Raw genomic sequence first — 12,250 nt, forward strand, 5'->3', positions numbered from 1 at the left:
TCCCCTTGTTCTTTGTATTTGTGAAGTAGTAAATGAGAGATTAACAATCGAAGTTTGAAGTTGGGCTCTAGTGGATTGGTGGAAGTTGTTCCTTATTTTGGGGATCCTGAGAGAAACTCATAGTGAAGGAGGCATATCTAGTAGAAAGCCTGGAATGGTTGTAGGCGCTATCTGTTTTAGGCTGTGTGTTTGGTTAACCCTTCTGACTAAGCAGCTCAGTTCCACTTTCCACTCTCCGCCTGGGCAATGTTCTTGCCCCTTCTTTTTCCCCAGAGAAGTTGTGCAGCTCCTCAGAAGAAGATTCTTACGAAAAATTGGGTTGGAGGCATGCTGGGTGAGGGGGTTGGGAGGCTAAGCCGAGGTTTATTGTTATTGGTTTATTATTGGGATATATTTATTTGAGTGTTCTTGTTGATATTAATCTGGTAGCAGCTACATTGTACCAATATCTACACTTCTCTATCCTCAAGATTTTGGCAAATATCTGCTCTAATTTTGTACCTTTTTCTACTCTTTGACTGGAGTAGTTAACCTAGTTTGAACAATGGCATATGTGATGTATACACGTATAGTCATGAAGTAAATTTTCTTTGCAGAAGTCAGATTTTCTACTATTCTACTGGCATGAGTGTGGGAATTATGGCCTCTCTACTAATCATCATTTTTATACTGTTCAAGTTTATGCCCAAGGTAAGTAGCAGAATCCTTATATGCAGTTATGGTGAGCTTGGATAGCTGAAGGACTATTTGTCTGGATGTTGTTAGAACACTGAAAATTTGCATAATGACTGTCAAGTCAATGTCCTACTCTTTCCTTGATTCAGAAGGGTACTTTCTACCATGTAACTTGGAGCCTGATTACATATAAACTCTCCTTTTTTGTATGAAGTCCTGTGCTCAGTGGGGATTCAAGTCTCCTTCCTGTTTGTTAAGTACATAGCCAGGCTTTTAAGTTTTTTAGCATCTATCTTCCCAGTGTTCCTTGCAGACAGTATCATTTTAAATATAAAGGCCACCTTTTTTAAGAGGTGTGTTTTTTGTGCACTTTGAGTGGGCTGAAATTTTTTTTAAGTGATTGTTCCATTTTGCTTCTCTAATGTGTGGAAAGCCTGTTGTAACTTTTTGCTTTCACTTCTACCCTCTGTCCTAGAAAAGTCCCATTTACGTCATCCTGGTGGGAGGCTGGTCCTTTTCTCTGTACCTCATTCAACTAGTGTTTAGAAATTTACAAGAGATCTGGAGGTGTTACTGGCAGTATCTTTTAAGTAAGTGTCGTCAGTCTTGCTGTTACTTTTCGTGTGTTTACAGGCTGTTTTAGTTAATTTGGTCATGATAAGACTGTTGTCTGCTTCTGCGAGTTAATAATCATGTTATTTTATTGACTTCTAAAAACGAAAGTTTTCATGTGTTTCTAACCTGTTTAATTTTCACTTCTTAAAATGATGCTGCTAGGGAGAAGACTTTAATTTGTCGGTATTTATAAGTGCACCTCTCTTTACATAATAGATTTCTTTCTGGAAAGCTATAAATTGATTTTATTAATGTAGTCGTATTTTAAATACACTTGGGAATCTTAAGAAGTAAAGGACTCAGTGTATCTACAGAATGAGAATCGTTTGGTCATATAGATAGTAACCCTTGATAATATCCTTTGAGAGGTGGTTAATCTGGATTTTCATATATTGGTGTTTTAAATAGACTGTTCCAGAGTTGTTCAGATGTGTCCTTATGTTCCATCTGAACCAAATAAATTTGGAACGGCAGAAAGGATAGAAATTTACAGATATAAATATATCCTAGTAATGACAGTGGTTTCAACGGCAGTAGTTTGACTAAAGATCTTGCTTTATTTCCTGATTCAATAGATGCTCTACAGTTAATTTACTGCTACCCCCCGCCCCTGACATACAATTACTTTTACCAGGTATAGAGGAAAAGGAATGTCTTTTGATGCCTCTTTTCATAGGCTACACCTTCACAGTTGGATTCATGAGTTTTGCAGTGTGTTACAAGTATGGGCCCTTGGAAAACGAACGAAGTATCAACCTGCTGACCTGGGCCTTGCAGCTGATGGGCCTATGTCTCATGTATTCTGGCATCCAGATACCGCACATTGCCTTTGCCATTATCATCGCTGCACTGTGCACCAAGAACCTGGAGTATCCTATTCAGTGGCTGTACATCACCTACAGGTGACTGAAAGGCGGTGTAACTTTGTACTGACATGTGCAATATGGGATGCAGTTGCAGCAAAAGGATACCAAGGTGTAAACCTGGCAGCCTCTTTGTTCATGCAAAGTTATTGTATTGTTCTTCTGTTTTTGTTTTTGAGTCTAATGTTTTAGCGCTCTCTCTAGACATTTTCTAGTCATTTTACATGAAATAAAATCATCCAGTAAAATGTTATGTGTTCCTGTTACCACTAGGTGGTGCAAATTATAACACTATACCACATACCATAGGTCACCTGGTTTCAGATTGTTCCACGTTGATGTTCAGGTTGTCTGGGAGTCCGAGTCTTATTTTAAGATGTCACTCATAGCATATTACCATCTTGCATAGTGAAAATGTAATGGTCATACATTATGAGGCTGTTGATGGTTCTTCTACGGGAGACAGTCAAGGTGATCCCTTCTGTTTGGGGAACCAAGTTAAAGGACCACAGTCTTACACCATCATTTTCTTGTTGTTTTTCCATTTATTGGAAAATAAATAAATATTTTATCATTTTTTGGAAAATAATTTATTCACATTAATGAATAATATTGATTGTCATGACATGTCACTCATAGCCTAACTTATCAAGAGTCCATTATAACTAAAGATGTCTTTGGAAGAAAGGTCAGGGTGTAATGACTCTTAATGTTCAGCTGTCTGCTGTATTGTTGCTCACTGAAGGGAGCTAGAGGTAAGGATGAGTATAGATTACTGATTAATGATTCATGATGTTATTTTGATGAGCACAGAAAGATGTGTAAGGCAACAGAAAAGCCTGTCCCCCCTCGCCTTCTGACAGAAGAAGAGTATCGGATACAAGGAGAGGTGGAGACCCAAAAGGCTTTACAGGAACTACGAAGCTATTGTAGGAGCCCAGACTGCTCTGCTTGGAAGACTGTTTCTCGAATCCAATCTCCAAAAAGGTAAACTCTTGGCCAAATACGCCAAGCATTTATCTCTGTAAATGACTTAAAGATCTAACAGAGATCATACTTCTAGATAATCACTTTGTATTTGTGGCTTTTGTTTTCCTGTTAACCTGGTAATAGCCAAGAGAAAGGTAAGTGTATCGTTATATGTTTAGCTATAGCCAGTTTCCTCAAGTCTTAAGGAACCGTTGACTCCAGCTTTGATTATAATGTTGAGATGGGAAGATTCCCATACCATGTTAAGTTTCTCTTCTGATAGTTTTCATTACCCTGAGTGTTTTTGTTTGTTTTTTGCCTTTTTATTTGGGAGCAGCTGTACAGTGAGTGTGTGAAGGTGCGGTTTTGAATCCTGATAGCATAAACTTTATAGGGCTATAAATGTATAATATCCTTTAATTTTCTCTTATCAGTATTACAGATGACCAATAGTACCTTAGCACTTCCATGACTAAAAAGGTTAATCTAGTGCCTATTAAACAGGATGGAGTTGTAAGGGATAGTGGCCTATGATCCCAGCTTTACTTTTCTCCATTTTTCTTACTTTAGTCCTTGAGCAAGGACAGTAATGTTGGCTAGATATAATTTGAGCTGTGAGCATATCAAGGGCATCAATTTGTTCTTATTTTGAAAGAGAGAATAGAGGGCAGGTTCCTAATGAGTGTTATTTTTCTCTTTTTTCCAGATTTGCTGACTTTGTGGAAGGCTCCTACCACCTTACACCAAATGAAGTTTCTGTCCATGAGCAGGAGTATGGATTAGGGAGCATCCTTACCCAGAATGAACTCTATGAGGACACATCCTCTGAGGAGGAGAACTCAGATCCTTGCCACCCCTCTATCACACAGAACAGCTTCCTGTCTTAGGTGGTGCTCAGTTATTTTTACATGGACTGACTTGGTATCTGAGTGGTCCATGTTGCGTGTGTTGTGCAATTGCTTTTTAGCTCTTTAACATAGGGCGAGAGTGCAGAAATTCTCCCACTGAAATTAGAGGCTTGCATAGGTCTCCCTCTGGGACTGGTCTAGGTGGTGTCTGTGGGATCCCTGGGGAAGGAGGATGGGTAGAGGAATGAATGCTGCCAACAATTTGTTTCCCTTTGGTTGAGCTATCAGTTCACCATTATGTTCTCAAAGAAACTGATGCCTAGAATGCCATGCCTAGCTAGCATGGCATTCTGGTGCCTCTTTGAAAGTTGATTCAGTTTTGGCATTTCTGCCTGTATTTTCCCAATAGGGTAATTTAAACATTTGTGGCATCTTTGACTGTGGCTGGCCCTCAGGAGTAAGAGTAGTTACAAGTGCGGTAATGCTTTCAGACCATAGGCTGCGTCTTCCGTAGAGAAATCCACAAATCTGAGCCTTTTTCACTTCTTTTATTTCGGTGACTTTAGGATAATCCTTGATTTAACACTTTTTAGAGGAAGATTAATTTTTTTCTGTCTTGTTTTTTAAGCAAGTGTATTTTTAAAAATATCGCAAGCTCGTGTTCCAGAACTAGCTAGCACTCTACAGTAACAAAGCCCACCAACCCGTAAAACCTATTGCCATTTAGTCAATTCCGACTCACAGCGACCGTATACTATAGGACATGGAACTGCCCATAGGGTTTCCAAGGAGTGGCTGGTGGTTTCGACTGCTGACCTTTTGGTTAGCAGCTGAGCTCTTAACCACTGTGCCACCAGGACTCCAATAAAACCCACAGGCCCCTACATATTTATTAACAATGGATTTTCCATTAAAGCCCCAGGAGCTGTTGTGGTTGGTTGAGCTTTGAATTAGTTCTCAAACATACACTATTCTGGCTTTCTGCTTGCCTTTAGGGGGGATTGTGTCTATAGGTTCTTCCCTATGCAAGGTAGGGTCTGTTGGGCTTTTTATTATATCCAACTTTTAATTCCATCTTAAAAATGCATTTGCACTGCTCCCTTACCCTGCCTCTTCAGCTGCCTTGCTTCCTGCTTCCCTTTGTGAAGTGTCTGTCAGGTGAGGACCTGTGAAGTGTGTACAGTTAAGTGTTTGTTTCATTTCTTATGCCCATTCTCTCTTGGTTTATGGCATTATGCATGCCAGCTGGGAGACGTGATCTTATTTTGGGGATTTAAATACTTTTTACAGGTTCTTCACTTTTCCTGTCAGTGGGTTGTTTATCTTTTGGTTAGTATGGAATCAAGAAACAATCTCCTTTTCCTTTCCCTTCCTTTGTCTACTCATTCTACCCATTCCTTTCAGCCTTTCCCCAACACTCGTACTCCCTCCCCAACCCACCCCCCCCGCCCCAAAAAAATCTGGCTAATTTGTAAGTCCTGCAACTATCTGGAAAGTTTCTTGATACACAAGCTGTAGCTTTGTGGCTGCCACAGTTTGCATTGCCAGGAAGGAAAAAGACCTTCAGGTAGTCTTCATGCCTCTGGATGCTCATTCAGTCATCAGGACCCAGGATTGGACACATTTTCCATGATCTTATTATCCTTATTTGCAGTTTTATTTCTACCCAGTGATTCATGCTACCTTTCATTACAGTAACATTAATTTCAGGTTCCTTTGCCATTGGAGAGTAGTACCCTTATAAACCAGCAGTGTCTTTTATGAGGGGGCAAATTCCCAAGTATCGGTTATTTGCTTTGTTGTCTCTGTGGTCTTCATCCTTGTACCTTGGGAAAAGCTGTAATTACTTTAGGCAATAAGATAGACACTCAAGAAAAGAGCACATCATCAGACTTACTGGTTTACCATGATCATGGGGAAGGCAGTTTTTTTTTAAAAAAAAAGCTGTAATGACTCCTTTAGACCAGCCGTTTTGCAGATTATTTTGAAAGGTCCTGGGTTCCATTGCTGATTTCCAAAATGTCAACTCTGAGACTCCTCTCCAGGCAGCCAGTTGACGATTTCCACCAGTGTTTCCCACAGCTTTAAACTATCCTGAAGTGACAACTACCTCAGTTGGCAGCAGATAGACACACAGTAGAAAGTGAAAAATAAGCAGTATTTGGGCAGATGCTATGGGGTAAAGTTATAGGGTAAAAGGAGCTTTATATTGGGAAACCTTGGTGCCTTTATAAATTGTGTACATTGTAAAATTTATCCCTCTATGAAGTACTCTTAGATCTCTGAGATATAGTATTTTTGCCTTATTTATAGAAATTTAGACCTAGCATGTTTGAGCAAAAGTTGTTTTGAAAAAATAATTCAGCTATACAAGTGGTCTCAGGACTCCCTGGTGACTTTGGTGCCTTCCCAAAATAGCCACTTAGGGTGGTAGCTTGCTTCCAGGGTGACTTTTCCTGCCTTATATCTTTATTTTAGTGATAAAAGATTGTGGAATAGGGAAGATTCTCCTCTTTTTCTGTTCACTAAACTTGTGAAACACAGTTTCCGTCTCAAGACCAAATTTTTCACTGTATTTGAATTTTGGGTGAGTCAAAGCAAACTCAGTTTATTACTCCCTGTCTGGTGGTTGGAGACCTGAGCTGTGGGCAGTAGAGATGACAATTGGTCCCGCAGCATGAGGGCCGCTCTCAGAAAGTGAAGGACAGTGTCACTTTGGTGTGCTGCGTGTCCTTGCCTTGCCTGCCCATGTGGCTCTGCCCCAGGTGCTTCAGAGCTCTGTGTGCCCGGAGATTGCCTGAGTCCATCAACCCTCTTTAGGAGCTGCTCTTGTCTCCCTCTTGGCCACTTAGTCTGCTGGCTCAGTCACTACTTGAAGACCCCATTTAATTTTCTCTGGCAGTTATAGCTCTTACAATTTCAGCATAGTCTCGTCCCCTCCCAGACCAATTTCATCAAGAAGGATTGAAGGGATAACTCTGGGGTGAGCTGGCTGTTGGAGCCACGTCGGCTGCCGTGTCAGCGTCTTGCTCAGCAAATATCAAGCTGTAATTGGCCCTAGGGCTCAGGGTCTCATCAGCATTGGAAATCTATCCCCTGTAATGGTCTGACCAAGTTGTATAGAGCGTGACTCCCACTAATGGGAATAGAAGAGGCAAATGGCCTAAAACATTTCCCCTTCAGTTTCCTACTCAGATTGCTTTCATGAGACCAAAGGAACACAATGATCAAAAACAAAGAAAATTTGTCAACTTTGATATATTCTAATAAATTCGTGTCAGCTGTTGCATCCCACCACAATTTTATTTCTTCTCCCAAATTCATGATCTTTATGTCTGTTAAGAAGGGGATTTGCTGATGATAGCTCCTTCGTCCCAATGTTCTGTTTTGTGCTAATATATCCCATTCTAGGACCCAGCCCTCTCTTCATTGATTGTGTTCCCCTTACCCCAGTCCCCAATTGGCATATATGATAGACGTTTGATGAATGCGAGGACCCAGATAGGCCAAATAGTCCTCCCTGGCTCTGATATCCATAAAAGCCTTGGGAATGGATTACGCAATTGCCCTTAATCTTGTTCCAGAAGAAAGATGGGCTCAGATGGATGCCTGCATAAAAATGGTTCCTAGCTATGTGCTCATAGCTTTTCTCTGAGCTGAGTAGCAAAAGTTGAAGTAGGAGGAAAGGAAATGAAATGTCCTTCTCGTATTCCTTTGGACTTAAGTCTGACATATGAGATAATAGCCTGTATTGAAATGCCAAGAATGTTATCTGAACCAAGGAGAGGAGAGTCTGACAGATTTATTGTACGCCCATGTTCTATAGGCTCTGAACCCAAGTAATAAACATGTAAAATAGCCATGTACTTCCAAACCTCTTGCTTCTGTTTCAGTGTAGCAGAAATTGATTCTAATTTTTTGGAAACCTATGCAATTGTGGTGACCCAGTGGTGTCTTTGGTAACTTAGCTTATGGATTCAGGTTACTATTGAACTGATTTCTAGATGGTTACTACCTTGCAAAGGGGTGTTTGGTGCCTTAGGTGATGGGAGCCAGAGCCTGCTGGGAATAAACAACGGAGGCTCACACCAGTGTCAACACACAGCTTTAGCAGGGGACAGGAATGGTTACACAGCCTCCCAAAATGTGGGGCTTTGGACTCTCACAGCCCCTGCCCATGTGTTTTGTCTTCCTCTTCACACTCTGGATAACTTGAAAATGGTGAAATCACCTTCTCTGAACTTCCCTACAGCATGAGGAACAGTCTTATGCCATGTTAACTAATAGCTCAAAAAAAAAAAAAAAAAAAAAAAAGCTCAAAATGTGAATATTGGACCTGTTAGAGCCTGCAGTTGCCTCAGTTTTCCGTGAGTCTGGAATTCATGGTGAAATAGCAGAGGTAAGGAATTACTTGGTACGTTTTAGCCTATGGTAATGCCTTAGTGTTATTAAAATAAAAAAAAAAAAGATTTTGGTCGTTGTCATTTATATTTAAAATAAGTATTCATGAATATTTGAAAGGAACAAAATTATCAGGGATGGCTCTTTGCCATGGGTCTCATTTTCACCTACTTTTCTGTAAGAAAAAAAAAAGATGATGTCTTATTATATATTTTTTCATTTTTATTGTATAGTTTGTAAGTAATCCCAATTTTAATAAAATTTTATAGACCATATAGTGGTCTCTCTTGATGACCATGTACTTTTCTTGTTTGCATCTCTTGTTCTCAGGTAATCAGCAATAGCTCCTCACTTTCATCTTTCTAATAAGAGGGTTTACATGCCACCCATTTTTCTTAACACTCCCTCTACCATCACAGGTCTGTACTGGTCAACTTCCATCGTTGGACTGGGTGATTTCCCAGGATGTCAGATCTCTAAGGAGTGTTCTTCCGCGAGTTACAGTTGTACCCCCACGCTGTCTCAGAAAAACATACAAAGTATAGCTTATTCCAGGGAGCTACTATGATTGTACTTCAGTTTGTTTATTTTTGGTATAAAGAATCCGCAGGTGGCACAAATGATTAAACGCTCAACTACTAGCCAAAAGGTTGGCAGTTGCAACCCACCCAGAGGCTCCTCAGAAGCCAGGCCTATCGATCTGCTTCTGAAAGGTCATCCTTGTTCTCTGTACACCATCGAATCGCCATGAGTCAAAATCGACTCCATATCAACTAACAACACCTTTTTTGTGTCTCCATAGGCCTTGACCAATTCTGGGTGAGGTCTGTGGAGCCAGTTGCGGAATGCCTGCCAAGAGCTTTGTGTAGGGTGGAAGAGGAAGCAGGGCTGCAGTGAGCACTAGGGGCCATGCAATAAAAACGTCAAGTTATGTCTAGGCCTAGCTTCTGCGGTAGGAGTCTGGCACCTTCCATTTTCTTTTATACATTGAGTATTTGCTTTGGGAATCCTTGATAGCATTTGCATTATTTATGTACCTGTTTTCCTCACTTAGACTACATGGAAATCCATTGTCCATTTTTTAGAGCCAATGTCAGAGGAAGAAAACAGAATGTAGGCCATATGTAAATTTATGTAGATTAATGTATGCTAATGACATCTTTTCTCCTTTCTATAGCTATCACTATCACTAGGTATATGAGAGACATAGGTGATCATTAATGGTTGAATGAATAAAAAAGCTACCTCATAGAGTTCTAGTGAGAATTTAAAAAGATAAGGCATGTAAAAATCTCTAAACAAGCATAGGGATCACCTGGTGATCTTGCTAAAATGCAGATTCTTACTTGGTAAATCTGGGGTGGGGCCCAAGGCATTTTTGGTAAGCTCCAAGGTGATTTGGATCTGCTGGTCTGTTGACCTCACTTTGAATAGCAGGGTTGTGTTTTTTTTTTTTTTTTTTAAAGGCCCTTAACTTGGTGCATGACAAAGAAAAAAAAATTTTTTTTAACTCCCCCCCCCCCCCCACCAAAAGTTGCCATCAAGTCGATTCCAACTCCTAGCTACCCTATAGAATAGGGTAGAACTGCCCCATGAGGTTTCCAAGGAGTGCCTGGTGGATTCTAACTGCCAACCGTTTAGCAGCCGAACTCTTAGCCACCATGCCACCAGGGTTTCCATGACACATACTGCCAGATAACTGTTATTAGTTGATAATTTATGAAAGCTAAGAAGACCCTTTACTACCAGATATCTTCCCCATCATATCTGAAAACTTGTGTTTTTTATTGTGTTACCATCTTTTAAGAAGTGAATACCCCTGGGAGAGTTAATGAGTTTGAATTAGTTTAATCAGATTACTGCCCTCCCAACCTGGCTTCCATTCCTAGCCGGTGCACCTCATGAGCAGCCACCAACCCATCGGCTAGTGGAGGCAGTCTGTCAGTGCATGTTGCTGTGATGCTGAACAGGTTTCGTCAGAGCTTCCAGATTAAAATGGACTAGGAATAATGGCCTGGTGATCTGCTTCCAAAAATTAGCCAATGAAAACCCTGCGTATCGCACAGTGGTCTGATCTGCAACTGATCATGTGGATGGCACAGGACTGGGTAATGTTTTGTTCCATTGTGTGTGGGGTCGCCATGAGTCGGGTCCTGGCTCAGCAGCAGCCAATAACAAACCACAGTCAGAAATCAATACTAAAGGATTTTTTTTTTTTGTCAGCTTTATTGAAGTAGAATTTCTAAAATAAAACTCATGAGTTTTAAGTGCACAGTTTTACTGAGTTTTGGCAAATGGGTATAGCTGTGTAACCAGCACCACAAGCATGAGGCAGAATAGTTCCATCACCCTCAGAAGTTTTCTCATGTCCATTACATGGGCTAGGGATTTTGATGGGAGGAAAAAGGCAGGGGATTTAGGAGTCAGATGCAAAGGAGGAAGACCAGTAAGCTCCAGTTGCTCCAGTTTTGCCTAGGAAGCGTCTCACACTCTCCCCCCTCCCCGCTTCCTCCTCATCCCTGGAACGCTTTGACAGATCTTGAGGTCCTGGCTGACTTGGATGTGTATTTTGTTCCTTGTTAACAAGCTTAGGGTGATGAAAATTTACTAGGACTTTTTCTGGTTTCACCCACCCTAGCCCCAGACAAGCCAGGGCAGTTGGCGACCCAAATTGTGATGTTTATACCACTGTTTTCTAAGCCTGAGGTTGCCATCTAATTTTTAGGGTCACACCCCTCATGCGAGCGTGTAGTAGGCACTCAGTAAGCAGGTGAATGGGTCGACACACAGATAAACCTGAAGTTGTAAACAGCCTGGGGAACAGGTAACTCGGGTTCTGGTCCCAGCTCTGTCAGGTTCATGATTGTTTTCTCACTTTAGGTCTGATTCCTCTACAAAATAGGGGATCTCTGGTCGCTTCTGCCTCTGACACTGTGATACTGCTCCACATGTACATGGGGTTCGGTTCTTATGTCACTTTCTCTTTTCCTTGCCTTTCCTCTCTTCACATATATAGAGTAGATCAATAAATTATGTAAGGACAGATTGATAATGGAAATGTTGATGGGCCAGGCTTATACAGAGTGCTCCTGCGAGAGCTATAGAGTTTGAACCTTGAACCAAGCAGACATGACTGGGAGTTGGAGAGGCAAGTCTCCACCTTCAGCTAAGTGCCTGTTTTGCTAGTTACCTAGTTTGCATGCCTGGGAGAGAGGATGGTGGGCAGAGGGAGCCTGCTATTTAGGAATTTTCCTGGGTGGAAGAGGGGGTACCTTAGTAGGATTTTATAAGCTTCTTATCTATCTGAGGCAGATATTTCCAGCTGGGACAGTGACTAGGGAATGACATCTCAGGGTCTTATTTATTGTCCTAACACCGAACTTGGGCTGCACCCCACGACAGGCTTGGGGTTAGAAGGCTTGTGTTCTGTCCCTGGTTCTGCCATGTACTAGCGGTGGAACCATGGGGACACATGATATAACCTCTCTAAACCTTGGCCTTTGCCTCTAATTTTCCCTTACAATGGAGTATCTGCACTTCCTGCCTCTTGGGGTGGTGGGATTCAGTGAGACAATACAGGTGGAAGTTCAATGAAACTGACGTGCTTTACAAAAGCAAGGTGTTATTACCAGGTCTCTTTGATAGGGTCTGGGTCACAGGGGAAGGGAAGTGGGGAGGAATTGAGGATCTTGTCAGCTTAGCTCCCCAACTAATCTCATTAACACTCTCTGACCCCCAATAAAATAGGAAGGGTAGGTTTGAGGGAAGGACCATTTCTTTCTTTGCTAGGAAGACACTCTAGCTTTCTTGACAACATCTGACTTCTCTTTGGAAAAGTTCCTTGGTTATAAACTCTTTTTCTGCTCTCATTTCCAAATT

General features: G+C 41.3%; 1 protein-coding gene across 3 annotated transcripts in view; it reads left to right on the forward strand.

Moving 5' to 3' along the window:
* The window catches only part of NEMP1 (nuclear envelope integral membrane protein 1), a 31,395-nt gene extending 21,611 nt beyond the window's left edge, over positions 1 to 9,784 (forward strand). For all 3 annotated transcript variants that reach the window (XM_003405141.4, XM_023557856.2, XM_064284022.1), the window contains exons 5-9: positions 597 to 690; positions 1,151 to 1,265; positions 1,967 to 2,192; positions 2,967 to 3,140; positions 3,829 to 9,784. In XM_003405141.4, coding sequence (XP_003405189.1) covers positions 597 to 690; positions 1,151 to 1,265; positions 1,967 to 2,192; positions 2,967 to 3,140; positions 3,829 to 4,009 — 790 coding nt within the window. In that variant the 3' untranslated portion in view covers positions 4,010 to 9,784. The remainder of the gene's footprint in view (positions 1 to 596; positions 691 to 1,150; positions 1,266 to 1,966; positions 2,193 to 2,966; positions 3,141 to 3,828) is intronic.
* Positions 9,785 to 12,250: the final 2,466 nt, after the last annotated feature.

Source organism: Loxodonta africana, chromosome 4, assembly GCF_030014295.1.
Source record: "Loxodonta africana isolate mLoxAfr1 chromosome 4, mLoxAfr1.hap2, whole genome shotgun sequence".
Taxonomy (NCBI): domain Eukaryota; kingdom Metazoa; phylum Chordata; class Mammalia; order Proboscidea; family Elephantidae; genus Loxodonta; species Loxodonta africana.